At 47.0% G+C, this 15,326-nt stretch overlaps 1 protein-coding gene across 1 annotated transcript in view; it reads left to right on the plus strand.

Moving 5' to 3' along the window:
- Positions 1-13,292, plus strand: part of USE1 (unconventional SNARE in the ER 1) — a 252,794-nt gene extending 239,502 nt beyond the window's left edge. Inside the window, exons 7-8 of the mRNA XM_077475531.1 lie at positions 11,793-11,955; positions 12,269-13,292. Coding sequence (XP_077331657.1) covers positions 11,793-11,955; positions 12,269-12,451 — 346 coding nt within the window. The 3' untranslated portion in view covers positions 12,452-13,292. The remainder of the gene's footprint in view (positions 1-11,792; positions 11,956-12,268) is intronic.
- Positions 13,293-15,326: the final 2,034 nt, after the last annotated feature.

A 15,326-nucleotide genomic window follows, 5' to 3' on the forward strand; every position in this document is an offset into this window, starting at 1 on the left:
AGAACCCAAGTTCGTTTCAGCTTGAGTACACGAACAGATGGTCGGACATTCTCCTTCAGGATCTCTTGGTAGACAGCAGAATTCATAGTTCCTTTTATCACGGCAAGTCTTCCAGGTCCTGAAGCAGCAAAACAGCCCCAGACCATCACACTACCACCACCATAGTTTACTGTTGGTATAATGTTCTTTTTATGAAATGCAGTGTTCCTTCTACGCCAGATATACTTGGACACACACCTTCCAAAGAGTTCCACTTTTGTATCATCGGTCCACAGAATGTTGTCCCAAAAGTCTTGGGGATCATCAAGATGTGTTGTGGAGAAATTGAGACGAACTTTGATGTTGTTTTTGCTCAGCAGTGGTTTTCTCCTTGGAACTCTGCCATGCAGGCCATTTTTGCCCAGTCTTTTCCTGATGGTGGAGGCATGAACGCTGACCTTAACTGAGGCAAGTGAGGCCTGCAGTTCCTTGGACGTTGTTGTGGGGTCTTTTGTGACCTCTTGGATGAGTCGTCGCTGCGCTCTTGGGGTAATTTTGGGCGGCCGGCCACTCCTGGGAAGGTTCACCACTGTTCCATATCTTCGCCATTTGTGGATAATGGCTCTCACTGTGGTTCGCTGGATTCCCAAAGCTTTGGAAATGGCTTTATAACCCTTTCCAGACTGATAGATCTCAATTACTTTCTTTCTCAATTGTTCCTGAATTTCTTTGGGTCTCGGCATGATGTGTAGCTTTTAAGGATCTTCTGGTGGACCTTACTGTGTCAAGCAGCTCCTATTTAAGTGATGCCTTGATTGTGAACAGGTGTGGCAATAATCAGGCCTGGGTGTGGCTAGAGAAATTGAACTCAGGTGTGGACAACCACAGTTATAGTATGTTTTAACAAGGGGGGCAATCACTTTTTCACACAGGGCCATGATGGTTTGGATTTTTTTTCACCTTTAATAATAAACACCTTCATTTACAAATTGCATTTTGTGTTTACTTGTGTTGTCCTTGACTATTGTTTAAATTGGTTTGATGTTCCGAAACACTTAAGTGTGACAAACATGCAAAGGAACAGGAAATGAGGAAGAGGGCAAACACTTTTTCACACCACTGTACATGTGGGCATGGGGTTATAGTTGTGCCATCTTTTTTGACAGAGCGATCAGAGGAAGAGGCGCGTGGGGAAGGAAAAATGGTGTGACATCCAGACTGATATATCCAACAGTAAATTAGTGATACGTGAGGAGACTGAAGGAGTGAGCTGAGGGGTAAAGAAATAGATTTGAGTGTCGTCAGCATAGAGATGGTATTGGAAGACATGGGAGGCTATCAGCTGACTCAGGGTGGAGATGTAGATTGAAAATAGGAGAGATCTGAGAGCAGAACCTTGGGGGGACCACAACAGAGAAAGGAAGAGGAGACTAGTAGGTAGAATTGTAAAGCCGCGTACACACGTAGCCGTCTGTCCGACGTACTTAGTCTGGCGGACTTCCCGCCAGACTGTACGTCGGACTTTCCGAACGGGCTACTTGCCCACACACGGCACTTTTTCAGCGGACTAATACGGCGTACTAAGTCCGCCGTACTATCCGCCCTACTTTTGAAATAAACGGACTCGCCCACACACGCGGAGGAAAGTCCGCTCATTTCGAGCGGGTCTCCAGGTAGGCGGGGCCCGCCGCCTGGTATGGACTTAAAGGGGAACCCCAACGCTGAAAAAAAAGGAAGGCGGCGACAGAAGACCGGGCCACCGCCTGTAAAAGAGCTATAAGAAGGCGCGGTGGCCCAGCAGAAGAACCGAAGAGGGGGACAAGACCCCCGAAGTCGGAAGAAGAGGCCGCGGCGACAAAGAAGAATGCCGGGCTCCTCCGCTAGTAGAAGAGCTACAAGAAGATAGCGGAGGAGTCCGGCGAGAAGACCTCCAAAGATGGAAGACCCCCGGAGCTGTGCAATAAATTATTTTATCTTGTGTGTTGTGTTTTTTTTTGTACTTTATTTTACAGGTGAATGGGTAGGGGTACATTGTACCCCATACTCATTCACATAGGGTGGGGGGCCAGTATCCGGGGGCCCCCTTATTAAAGGGGGCTCCCGGATTCCGATAAGCCCCCCGCCCGCAGACCCCGACAACCAATGGCCAGGGTTGTCGGGAAGAGGCCCTTGTCCTCATCAACATGGGGACAAGGTGCTTTGGGGTGGGGGGGGTGCGTGGCCCCCCCTTCCCCAAGGCACCCCCCATGTTGAGGGCACGCGGCCTGGTACGGCTCAGGAGGGGGGCGCTCGCTCGCCCCTCCTTTCCTGGCCAGCCGGGTAGCGTGCTCGGACAAGGGTCTGTTGTGGACTTTGGGGGGACCCCCACGCTGATTTTTTTCGGCGTTGGGGTTCCCCTTTAAGTCCATACCAGGCGGCGGGGCCAGCGACGTCTCCTTCGCGGGCCCTGCCTACCTGGAGACCCGCTCAAAATGAGCGGACTTTTCTCTGGGCGGGAAAAGTCCGTTAATTTCAAAAGTACGGCGGACTGGCATACACACGGCCAGATTGTCCGCCGAAATGCGAGTCCGGCGGGAAGATTGGAGTGTAAAACTACATTCTAAGTCCGCCGTACTTTCGGGTCAAAAAAGTATGCCGGAGGCTACACACGGGGGGATTGTTTGGCGGACTTGAGTTTGCCGGACTTTTCCACCCGCTTGTTTGATCGTGTGTACGCGGCATAAGTAATGCTAAAGGTGCGATTGGATAAGTAGGAGAAGAACCAGCGAAGAGTACAGTTATGGAGACCAAAGGCGTGGAGTTTTTTGAGGAGTAGGGGGTGGTCAACCATATCAAAAGTAGCAGAGGGGTCCAGGAGTAGGAGTACAGAATAGTGTCCAGATCTAGTGTCCTAGATCGTTTGTTAGTTTTAGCAGAGCAGTTTCTGTGGAGTGTTGAGGGCAAAAGCCAGACTGAAGGGGATCAAGAAGGCTATTGTCAGCAAGGTGATCACTCAGTCGGTTGTAGACCAGACGTTAAAGGAGTTTGGATAAAAAGGGGAGTGAGGGGATGGGGCGTAGGTTGTTAAGATTGGATGGTTCCAGTGAGGGCTTTTTAAGTATGGGGCTGACAAGTGCTTGTTTTAGAGAGTTGGAGAAGATGCCAGAAGAGAGGGAGAGATTGAAGATGTGGGTTAAAGGGTGTAGAATAAAGCTAGAGGGTGAACATAGCATTTGTGAGAGAACAGGATCCAGAGGGCAGGTGGTAAGATGGGCGTTAGCAAGTAGTTTAGCAACCTCATCTATAGTGGTGGGGTTGAAAGAGGGAAGTAATGATTGTACCTGCGGGCATGAAGTGTAATGCGTGGAGTGTATCTGAACAGTAAAGATCTCCTCACGAATTGTATCAAATCTTCTGTTTGAAGTGATTGGCGATGGGGACTTCCGGCCAGATGTGATCGAGGCAGAAGCTCTCCTCCACACCTCCACTGCTCCAGACCATCATCCGTACCTTGTGGAGCATTTATATCGCCCACACATTACACCACCATAAAGGGGAAGGTGAGCTGCAGCTAGCAATGCCATCATCAGCTGCCAAGAAGGCGGCTAAAGCACACACAGACACGCTCTGCAAAAGACACGGTACTTGGCCCCACCATCTTGTCTTTCCCGTCGAAGCCTCAGCGTGCCAAGCCTGCAGCGGTGAAAATGGCACAGGCTAAGGAGGCAGAGGAGAGCATCTCAGTACTTGAGCAGACCCCTGCTGTGGACACTGAGGCCATAACCCGGCCGATCCTGGATGCAATTGGCGCCAGCAAAGCAGAGCTCATGGAGCATATAGATCACCTCTCTTCTGAATACAACCTAATCAGACATGATCTGGACAAGATCCGGGATCGCCTGACCACAGTGGAGACGTGGGTGTCTGACATGGAAGACACATTCCATGATCATGGTGCCCAGATAGTGGAACTCAGAGACCAGGTCAGGACCCTGCAGCATAAAGCCATAGATGCTGAGGACTGTTAAAGAGGGAACAACATCAGGGTGGTGGGTCTCCCAGAGGGGGCGGAAGGCGACAATTAGCTGAACACCTATTTAAATAACTACTGCCCTTGCAGGAGATGTCTCCTACATACGTGGTCGAGCGAGCACACAGAGTCCCTACTGGCAGCAGGCCCCCAGGAGCTTCCCCACGGCCCTTCCTGGTCCGTTTTTTAAACTTTTGTGACCGAGACATGATCCTAACCCAGGCCAAGAGACTTCAAGAGCAACGCCATGACAACGCAAAGATCGTGCTGTTTCCAGACTTTTCTGCAGCCACGCAACAGAAAAGAAGATCTTTCAATGAGGTCAGAAAGTGCCTGAGAGAGAAGGAGGTCAAGTACAGCATGCTGTACCCGAGCAAGCTAAGGGTACAACACAAGGGGTCGGTAACATTTTTTGAGCATCCGGAGGAGGCCAACGAATGGATGGATAAGGAACTCTGAGGTCCTGCGTTTTAAACTACGGTGACACAAATGGAGATGGTATGTGTTACATGTGGGTATTCTGTACTCTGACCTGGATACCCCTAGTTTCAGGGTCTTTTGTTGGAGTATTAAAAGGATTGTCTCCCATAATTTTTCTTATAACCAGTGATCTGAGTTATGAGTGTTTCTGCGCTACATTATACATTGAACTTTTAAGGGTGGAGAGAGGACTGTGATACAGCCAGGGGCCGCCAACTAGGGCCCTCTTCCTAGTTTTTCCCATCAAGTTTGTACTTTTCTAATATCACTGTTGGTCTCCTCATGCATGGACCTAGTGTTACAATCCTGTTATGTGCCTGAGGAGGTGGCCCCTCCAACCCACTTTTTATGATGCAGACCATAGTCATGCCCTTCTTTAATGGCAATTCCATTGTCAATTGATGCATTTTTCCTGGTGCACCTCCTCTAAACACACCATGTTTTCAATTCTAGTATTATCGTATATGGCTCTAATAATCTCTGTTGGGAGCACGTGGAGTGCTGAGGAACCAACAAAGAAACTTCCGGACTTTGGATTACTGTGGCAGGATTTCGCCCTAACAGTTTTTTTGGTTTAGGGAATAAGCTGCATACCAGACTGGTTGGGGTTGTTTCTGGTATAAAAGCAAGGGTGGGTTTCTCTAGAGTCACAGCTCGACTTAGGGGTACATATATTGATTTTCCTAGCAAATGTGTTACAAACTTTACTCGTGAATAAGCCCCTGTTACAAATGGTATCCTGGATCACTTTCAACACAAACATGGGTAATGGCGGACGACATAAGAATCGTATCTTGGAATGTTCGGGGCCTTAACCAAAAGCTTAAGCGTGCCTCAATATTCCAATTTCTCAAACTGTCTAAGCCACACATCATCCTCTTACAGGAGACGCACTTAGATGGCAGTAGAGTCCTTTCTCTACGTAAACCAAGTATTCAAAGGGCCGTGCACTCAACCTATTCAACGTTTGCCAGAGGGGTTTCTATTTTAATCAGTAAAAGTATCCCCTGCACGATCCATCAGGTTTTCTCTGACCTAGGAGGGAGGTTTGTGGCGGTGGTCATGGATGTATCTCACAGGCAAATAGTAGTGGTGAATATATATGTGCCCCCTCCTTTTCAGGCGAGGGTGCTATATAACTTATTGGCCAAAATTGCACCATATGCCCATCTCCCAGTGGTTTGGTTGGGGGGATTTCAACGCTGTTCTTGACGCGGCTTTGGACACTTCCCGGTCAGGGAGGGTCAGCTGATCTGAATGGCTGGAGGTCTGTGGTGGAACTCAGAGCTGTGGCGCTGGAAGCACCTAACCGAAAGATGCTACTTGCATGTATCGTCCACCCACAGGTCCTCTGCCAGGATTGATCTAGCTTTTGGCAATAATCTTCTATTATCTTATGTGACAAAGATATCATATCTGGCTGGTGGTTTAACTGACCATAACCCCCCCTTGCAGTTACCCTGACATTTGAGTCAGGTGCGAGGGGGGAGGTTGGATGGATGGATACAAAATTAATGTCTTTACTCAGGTATCTGAGGCCATGCAGTCACATTGGTCTTCCAATGCGGATACAGCTGACCCTCAGATGGTATGGGATGCTTTTAAAGCAGTGATACGGGGGGAGTATATCTCAGCCATCAAAACTGCACGTTTAAAAGATGGAGAGGAGACAGAGTTATTGCTGCAACGAGAGAGACAGGAAGCAAAAGCACATGCGGACTCCCCGACGGGAGCATCATATGAGGCTCTGATGGAGGCGAGGCACACTTTATCCATACACTTCACGGGTCAAACCCATGTAGAGATGGCGAAGACGGCCCAGACAGTCTTTGTGGAGGAAGATAAGAATGGGAAACTCTTGGCAATGCTGGTGGCTGACTATCACCCGCTCACCTGCATTCCAGTTATTAGAGACCAGCGGGGTGGGTTGGTCAACGAGCCCGGGGGTATTGTGCAGTAGTTCATTAAATATTACTCCCATCTTTACTCCCCTATCCCTTCTTATGACCCTACAGTTCTGGACTCCCTGTTAGGGCACTTCCAATACCAAAATTATCGGAAAACGACAGGAACATATTGTAAACTAAAATCACAATTAAAGAAATTCAGAAAGCAATATTCACGTTTCCCCCAAACAAAGCCCCTGGCCTGGACGGCCTACCTGCTGATTTTTACAAAGCTAATGTGGAAATACTAGTTCCCAGAATTAATTTGCTTCTAGAATACTGTCGTAAGCACAATACCCTTCCGAACTCCATGTTGGAGGCCTATATGATCCTCCTATTGAAACCAGGGAAAAACCCAATGGTGTGCACATCGTACAGACCAATAGCTCTATTGAACATGGACTTAAAGATTTTAACAAAAATACTGGCCCTTAGATTAGCTAATGTGCTCCCTTCCGTTGTCAACATCGATCAAACCGGCTTTATGCCGGGTAAGTCGACCGACACAAACCTGAGAAGGCTTTTCACCCATTTGAAAATCCAACCTAGGTCTGGCAATTCGAGAGTAGTGGTCTCAATTGACTCTGTGGATTGGCTATATATGTCCAAAGTGTTGGAGATCATGGAGTTTGGGCCTCATTTCTGTTGGTCACGAGTAAAGATGTGCTGTGCTGAGCTCCACGGGTAGTAATCCTTGATGAGGGCTATCCATGCTGATCGGATCTGTTCTGATGTATTTTCCTGGGCTAAATGAATGGTACCCGTGCCTCGTGTCCAAAGAAACAAGGTTTTGCTTGTGAACGCTTCTCTTTGAGAGCTGGGCCCTGCGATCCAGTACTTTTTGGTAGTAAGGCCATAATGTTTTCACTGGCAGGGTGCTGTCGCAGGTCCAGGATTGTGGGTAACCCGAGGTTCCCCGGTTCCTGAAGGTTTCCTAAAAGGTCTTGGAGCCTAGCGTGAAGGGTGAAGATTTTTTTTTTTTTTTTATCTCTGATAAAACCCTGCTGCAAGGATAAGGTAAGGGAGATTTTCTTAGGAATTTCTCCTTCTATGTATAATGTTGTCATGCCAATATGTCACTACTAGGGGCTGTATTGAGCACTCACCGTCCTGAAGCTGGAAACAGCAGAAGCCTTCATCCTCCTCTCTTCCAGCCGGAACAGACCCTCTGGTAAGAAAGGGTAGGTCTGGTCTCTTCCCGTGCCCCCAGATTGGCTTTATTCACCTCTGTGAGGGGGGGGGGGGGCATGCCAGGACAGTTGTTTCTCTTTTTTAAAAAAAAGAAGTATAAAGGGCAGGCCGCATCAGCGGAGGATTTACTCCCCCCCCACCATGCCTACAGGTCCACAGGACGCTGCTAGCATGGGAAAACACCTTCCTTGAAAGGAAAGGAAAGGGAGGCGTAATTCACGTGGGGGTGGCTAACGGCATCAGACGCCGGCCACACGTGAAGTAAGCTGGTCTCGGCGCTGTATGTGTGAAAGCTGCTGCTGGCTGTGGAGGGACAGAGCAGGTGGATGGCTTGGTCAGGTTAGTGTACATAGGCTTACTCCTTTGGCACATTATACTTTACTGAAGCTAGGGTTAATAGCAGCTAATGGTGCTGAACTATAGCCTAGCAATGTACATTCTTTTGCATAGTGCCTCTGCTTTATGCCTCAGGCTATGAATGGTAATGGGACCAGGAACTTCTCCAAAAGGTCATTTGTTTTGCACTATAAACTAAATGCATTTTAAAAAAAAATGTCATCCTCCTCTGAGACCGATATGGCTAGTCAGATTGACCCTACAGGGGTAGAACACTTCAGTCCCTGTATATATCATACAAACAGTTTTTTTTTTTTCTTCTACCATTTAAAAATTTGAAAGAAGATTAATGCTATAATGTCTCTCCATGGTAGGGCTAAACAGCAGATTCCCATCTAGTCCTCAGGGCCCTTTTGTTGAGGTGCAGGAGGCTGGGGATCAGGTAGATCTTCCCAAATATTGGAAGATACTTATTTTTCCTCTTCGGAGGATCCTAATATGGAAGGAGTAGCTTCACAAGTCTGGTGCTTATGTACTCCCTTACTTAACCCTTTTGTTGCCTGTAGCACAGGCTCTTGAGGTATCTACCTCTGTTTGGGTTCATTAGAACCCCCCCCCCCCCCCCCCCACCCGGGTATATTTTTTTCCTATTCACGCATAGCTTATGTATTCTGAATGGGAACATTTCTATGAAGAAATGGGGCGTTCCAGCAATTGAGTCTCACATGTCCGGTGGATAATGCACTGATGTTAAAGGATCCAGCAAATTAAAGTTGGAACTTCCTTTTAAAGACAAGATGTCTTTTGCAGTACAGTAGCGCAGCCGGTTCTTGCTGCAATTGGTGTGTCTCAGTCCATTAACCCTTTAACGTCTGCTCCACCATTTTGGCGGAGCACATTTTAAATCACACTAACGCATTGAAAAATGTGGACTTCAAAGGGTTAAAGAACAGTTTGTGGAGATACCTGAAATTAGGCACTGCAATGGGCTGGTGTATCTGATGCACTAGGGTAAAGCTCTCTTCACCAGTAAAAAGAGGTTCAGACATTTCTCCTTTTATTGTGCTGCCTCTCCTATGCCTGGGGGCTGGGGCATCTGCCTCTAGGCAGTTTTGACAGCCTCAAACGCCAGGTTCAAGGGAAATGTCCCCAAGGGCACCACCAGGATCTTGGGGCAGAAAGCCCACAAAGCAGAATGCTAAATCCTTGAAGGGGCACCCCCACTCGTTCGGGTGAGGGGAAAGGTCCTGCGATTCTCAAGATCTGGCAGGAACAATGTCAAGACAGATGGATTTCTGCAATTTTTTCTCTGTTACGACTAGAGTTCCGAGAGTTTTCTGTCTCCTCTGAGAATGTTCCTAAGGATCCAGAGAAAAAAGAAGTCTCTCTTTCTGGCCTCTGGATCAGCTGTTTTCCCAGTCGGTGATATCAGAGGTTCCCTTAGTGGAACAGGGGGTTTTGGTTCAAACCTTTTAAGGTTTCAGAACCAAACAGAGAGGTAAGACCCATTCTAGATCTCGAAGATCTGAATCGGCACTTAAACATGTGATCCTTTCATAATTTGATCGGCAGTGTCCATCCTGCAAGGAGGGGAGTTGAATATCTCCATGTGCTAAATTTTCCCGCTTACTAGAAATTTCTGCGGTTTGAAATATAAAATTATCTTATCAATTGTGTCCCTGCCATGCGGCTTAGCCACAGCACCACAAGTTTTCTTAAAGATTCTGGCACCTCCTTTAGCCAGATTAAGGGCTCAAGGCATAGCGGTCCTAGCCTATTAGAAGAGCTACTTTTAATAGATCATTCAGTCTCGGGTCAGCCATAACTGATCTGTATCTGAAATCTCTAGGTTGGATTATCAACCTAGGAAGATTCTCCTTAAAACCATCAAGGAGATTACAGTACTTGGGGGCTGGTTATAGATACCATACAGAAGAAGGTATTCTTACCCCAGACAGGAATCCGTTTCCATTGTAGGACTAATTAAATTTATCAAAACAAAAGAAAATTCCTTCATTCGGCTGTGCAGGAGATTTTTAGGGGAAGTGGTGGCCTCCTTCAAGACTGTCCCTTACACACAGTTTTACTCAAAAACTGCTTCAAAACACCATCCTGTCTGTCTGGAATAAAGATTCAGGCCTTGTTTGTTTCCAAAACGCTTGGCTCCCGACATAAGTCAACGCTGAAAAAAATCGGCGTGGGGGTCCCCCCAGGTCCACATCAGACCCTTGTCCGAGCACGCTACCCGGCCGGCCAGGAAAGGGGGGACGAGCAAGCTCCCCCCCAGCCATACCAGGCCGCGTGCCCTCAACATGGGGGGTGCCTTGGGGAAGGGGGGCCGCTCGCCCCCCCCCACCCCAAAGCACCTTGTCCCCATGTTGATGAGGACAAGGGCCTCTTCCCGACAACCCTGGCCGTTGGTTGTCGGGGTCTGCGGGCGGGGGGCTTATCGGAATCCGGGAGCCCCCTTTAATAAGGGGGCCCCCGGATACCGCCCCCCACCCTATGTGAATGAGTATGGGGTACAATGTACCCCTACCCATTCACCTGTAAAATAAAGTACAAAAAAAACACAACACACAAGATAAAATAGTTTATTACACAGCTCCGGGGGTCTTGCGTCTTCAGGGGTCTTCTCGCCGGACTCCTCCGCTATCTTCTTCTAGCTCTTTTACTAGCGGAGGAGCCCGGCTTTCTTCCTCGCCGCGGCCTCTTCTTCCGACTTCGGGGGTCTTGTCCCCCTCTTCGGTTCTTCTGCCGGGCCACCGCGCCTTCTTCTAGCTCTTTTACAGGCGGTAGCCCGGTCTTCTGTCGCCGCCGTCGCCTTCCGTTCTTCTTCTTCTTCTTCTCCTGGAGATGTTGACTTGACGCTCTCTCCGGCCGCAATGCCAGGGACGCGCTGCGCGGCGACTTATATAGGGACAAGGGGGCTCCCGGATTCCAATAAGCCCCGCGCCCGCAGACCCCGACAACCAACGGCCAGGGTTGTCGGGAAGAGGCCCTTGTCCTCATCAACATGGGGACAAGGTGCTTTGGGGCGGGGGGGCCGCGTGGCCCCCCCCTTCCCCAAGGCACCCCCCATGTTGAGGGCACGTGGCCTGGTACGACTCAGGAGGGGGGGACCGCTCGCTCGTCCCCCCCCTTTCCTGGCCGGCCGGGTAGCGTGCTCGGACAAGGGTCTGATGTGGACCTGGGGGGACCCCCACGCCGAATTTTTTTCAGCGTTGGGGTTCCCCTTTAAGTCCATACCAGGTGGCGGGGCCAGCGACGTCTCCTTCGCCGGCCCCGCCTACCTGGAGACGTGCTCGAAATGAGCGGACTTTTCTCCGCGTGTGTGGGCGAGTCCGTTCATTTCAAAAGTAGGGCGGATAGTACGGCGGACTTAGTACGCCGTATTAGTCCGCTGAAAAAGTGCCGTGTGTGGGCAAGTAGCCCGTTCAGAAAGTCAGACGGACAGTCTGGCGGGAAGTCCGCCAGACTAAGTCCGTCGGATAGTCTGCTACGCGTGTACGCGGCATCAGACTAAAGTAACTTGGCGTATACTAAACAAAACATTATATAGAGATAAATAAATTTTACTCAACAAGTTGTTCACCGCTAATTTCAAACATTAAACCGCGGCAGCTTCCTCTATACAGCATCAAGTTATATTTCTATTGCGCACTAATTTAATCTCTTCTACACCTCACTCCTCTACTTCTACTATTGCCCCCATCTAACTCTTCTACCTCACTCCTCTCCACTAGGTAAACCATCATATAGTTGATTACTAGGATCTATCCAGCTTTTTTTTCTAGTAAGTACTAGAAATATAAAATGTCATTGTAATTAATAACAAATTTACTTTTCAGGGGCTCCATTTCCAATGACAAGCAGTCAGAAGCAGAGCTTGATGCAGTGTTACACCATCATCACAACATGCAAGAAAAGTTAGCAGAAGAGATGCTGCGCCTGACCCAGAATCTTAAAAGCAACACATTAGCAGCACAAAATGTCATTAAACAGGACAACCAGGTAGAGTGGGGACATAACTATTGCAGAAAATTTAATTTTTGGAATTGTCTACTTGACTGTACAGTTATTTCACTTAATTCACCATGTACAGGGACATGGTTCTACACTGCTGTGGTTTATTCTTGTTCCACATTTACTGTGTTGTTACTCACTTTTTATTTTTATGCTTGAAAAAGTGAACTAGTATTACACTTTGCTAAATGCATAAATATTGGGGGAGCTAGTCTGTTTTTTGTTTTTTATTGTCTGAAGCTGCTTCTTTCCGCCACAGCAACTGACTCAAATCATTGACTATTTGCTTCACTTCTTTCAGACACTCTCTCAGTCTCTGAAGTTAGCGGACCAGAACTTTGAAAAACTAAAGACTGAATCAGACCGCCTCGAGCAACACGCCAAGAAGTCTGTCAACTGGATCCTATGGATCATGCTAATCTTTGTCTGCTTCACCTTTATCAGTATGATCCTCTTCATCAGAATATTCCCCCGTCTAAGATAACCAATATCATCATACTTCAGCCATGTTCTCTCTATTAAAATAAATAAATAAATAAATAAAGCAATAGACTGGATATGTACACCAAATATAAGCCCTCAAAGAGCCGTTGATGTGTTGTAAGCTTCAGCTCGTTACTTCAGCATATTAGGCCTCACTGTTTCATGGCTACAAAAGAAAAGGTTGTTATTTTTGGAAATTCCTTCATGAATATAATGAACATTATTTTTCTTTACTTAACAGTATGTCATATCTGTCGCATTGTGCCTTAATCGTTTTAAACCTGAGCTCTGGGCAGATAAAAAAAGACAAAAAATAAATGCAGCTCTATAATCATTAAGACATAGGCATATTTTTTTTAAATACAAGAAGTGTAAGCAGCCAAATTTGACTTTGTATCAGACTTTTACAGTCTGCTGTACAGCACAGTTCAGAAGGGGAAAGGAAGAACCAGCACAAGTAGCCCATCATATGTGTTACAGTGCAAGGGGCATGCTGTTAGAAGTAAAGAGCAGAGTGAAAGAAAGACGATCATCAGTATGCTGCATCTTCTTTAGTGTCCAATCAGAGAGTGGGGTGAGAAAGAGACCTCTCAGTTAAGATGAAACTGCAGCAGAGATAGACTAGGTTTGCTCCCCTGCCAGACAGGGCTGCGCTTTTTGGCAGAGATGTTTACTGGATGGGTCGAAATACAAATCTTTCGGCAAGTAAAAAAAAAATATATGTGTATCTATTTCATCTGTGTATTTTCTTTGAGGTTTCTTGGCGTTTAGATGAATACAGGGATTGTCCATTGTGGAGCAAAGAGAAAATAAAAGACAATTTCAGTTTGTTTCCAACATAATGATGCCTGCAATTTTGACTGCATTGATTATTGTATAAACTGTAAAAAACAGACCTATTCTATGCATTTAAAAAAAAAAAAGAGCCCTTTCACACTGGAGGCGTTTTTCAGGCACTTTAGAGCTAAAAATAGCGCATTTAAAGCGCCTGAATAAACCTCATCTGCAATCCCAGTGTGAAAGCAAAAATGCTTTCACACTGGGGTGCTGCGCTGGCAGGACTTAAAAAAAAAAAATCCTGTAAGCAGCTAATTTGAGGAGCTTTTGGAGCAGTGTATATAGTGCTCCTAAAGCACCCCTGCCCATTGAAATCAATGGACAGCGCTGCCAAAACGCCTGCAAATCGTCTCGGTAGCAGCGCTTTGCGGGAGCTTTTAACCCTTTTTTTGGGGCGCTAGCGGGGGGAAAAGCACCTCTAAAACGATGGTGCTTGTGAGTGTGAAAGGGCTCAAACTAGTGAGTGACTTCATCAAATTGTAGTTGTGTGCACACTGCATTGTAGTAAAAAAAATTTTAAACTGATAAGTCTGCTTGACAAATGTTTTTCTGTTCCAGGTTATTGTAGATATGAAAGAGTATTATGTCCCAAAGTGTGGGACTGTACCACTGGTTGAATTTCCTGCTAATGTAGGTACTACGGAGCAGAATTGGGCTTGTCTGTGCAGAGCTGCCTTTTGGAAAAATATGCTATATTTAGTGTCAGCTGCCAGTAGCAGGTACTATTTGAGCATGCTAAGACAGGTTTTATTGAATTGTATATTTCACTTTTCCCTCATTGAAGGACACAGCTCTGCTTTATATAATCACTGACTGGGTATATTGCGACCTGTGGGAGTAGGACACTAGAACAAAGAACAGCCAAGGCGTTGGCCCCTGCTGGTAGCCCGAGTCCATTCACAAGGATCTCAGTTATTAAACTGGTATTAAAATGATTGCTAAGTCTCGTTTAAAAAAAAATAACAAACATGTTATACTTGCCTGCTCTGTGCAGTGGATTTGCACAGGGCAGCCTGGATCTTCCTCTTCTTGGGTCCCTCTTTGCTGCTTCTGGCCCCTTCCTCCTGTTGAGTGCCCCCACAGCAAGCGGCTTCCTATGGGGGCACCCGAGCCGAGCTTCAGCTCCGTGTATCCATTCAGACATGGAGCTGTGGTTCAGCCCTGCCCCCTCACTCTCCTGATTGGCTACTGCAGGGCCGGATTAAGAACATCATGGGCCTGGTGCTGAGGGTCTTGGTGGGGCTTTTTATATAAAAATAAAAATGCTAACAATTTTTTGTTATAACAAATTAAATGGAGAGAGGGAGGATGAGAAAGAGAGAATAGGGATGGGTAAGGGAGGGAGGATGAGAAAGAGGATGGGCATTACCAGGCGTGGGAGTGATAGCAATGCAGCCTGGCCAAGGGAAGTGACCGAAGGCACAGAACACAAGGTAGATCATAAGCTCAATAATAGCATGCAATGCCAAGCTGCGGTTTCCAAAGCGAGCAAAGTCCTTTCTTGTATTAAGAGAGGTATGTACTCCAGAGAGAGAGATATCATTTTGCCCCTGTTCAAATCATTAGTAAGACCTCATCTGGAATATGCCGTTCAGTTTTGGGCACCAGTTCTCAAAAAGGATATCGGGGAACTGGAGAAAGTGCAGAGAAGGGCAACCAAACTGATAAGAGGCATGGAGCAACTCAGCTATGAGGAAAGATTAGAGGAACTGAATTTATTCACTCTTGATAAGAGGAGATTAAGGGGGGATTTGATCAACATGTACAAATATATAAGGGGTCCATATAGGGAACTTGGTGTCGAGTTATTCACTTTAAAGTCAACAAAGAGGACAAGGGGGCACTCTTTACATCTAGAGGAGAGGAGATTTCATCTCCAAATACGGAAAGGTTTCTTCACAGTAAGAGCTGTGAAAATGTGGAATAGACTCCCTGCAGAGGTGGTTATGGCCAGCTCAGTGGATTGCTTTAAGAAAGGCCTGGATTATTTCCTAAGTGTACGTAATATAACTGGGTACTAAAATTTATGGGTAAAGTTG

This window comes from Lithobates pipiens, unplaced genomic scaffold (genome assembly GCF_037356315.1).
Source record: "Lithobates pipiens isolate NorthernLeopardFrog02 unplaced genomic scaffold, aLitPip1_a1.2 Scaffold_13, whole genome shotgun sequence".
Lineage (NCBI taxonomy): Eukaryota > Metazoa > Chordata > Amphibia > Anura > Ranidae > Lithobates > Lithobates pipiens.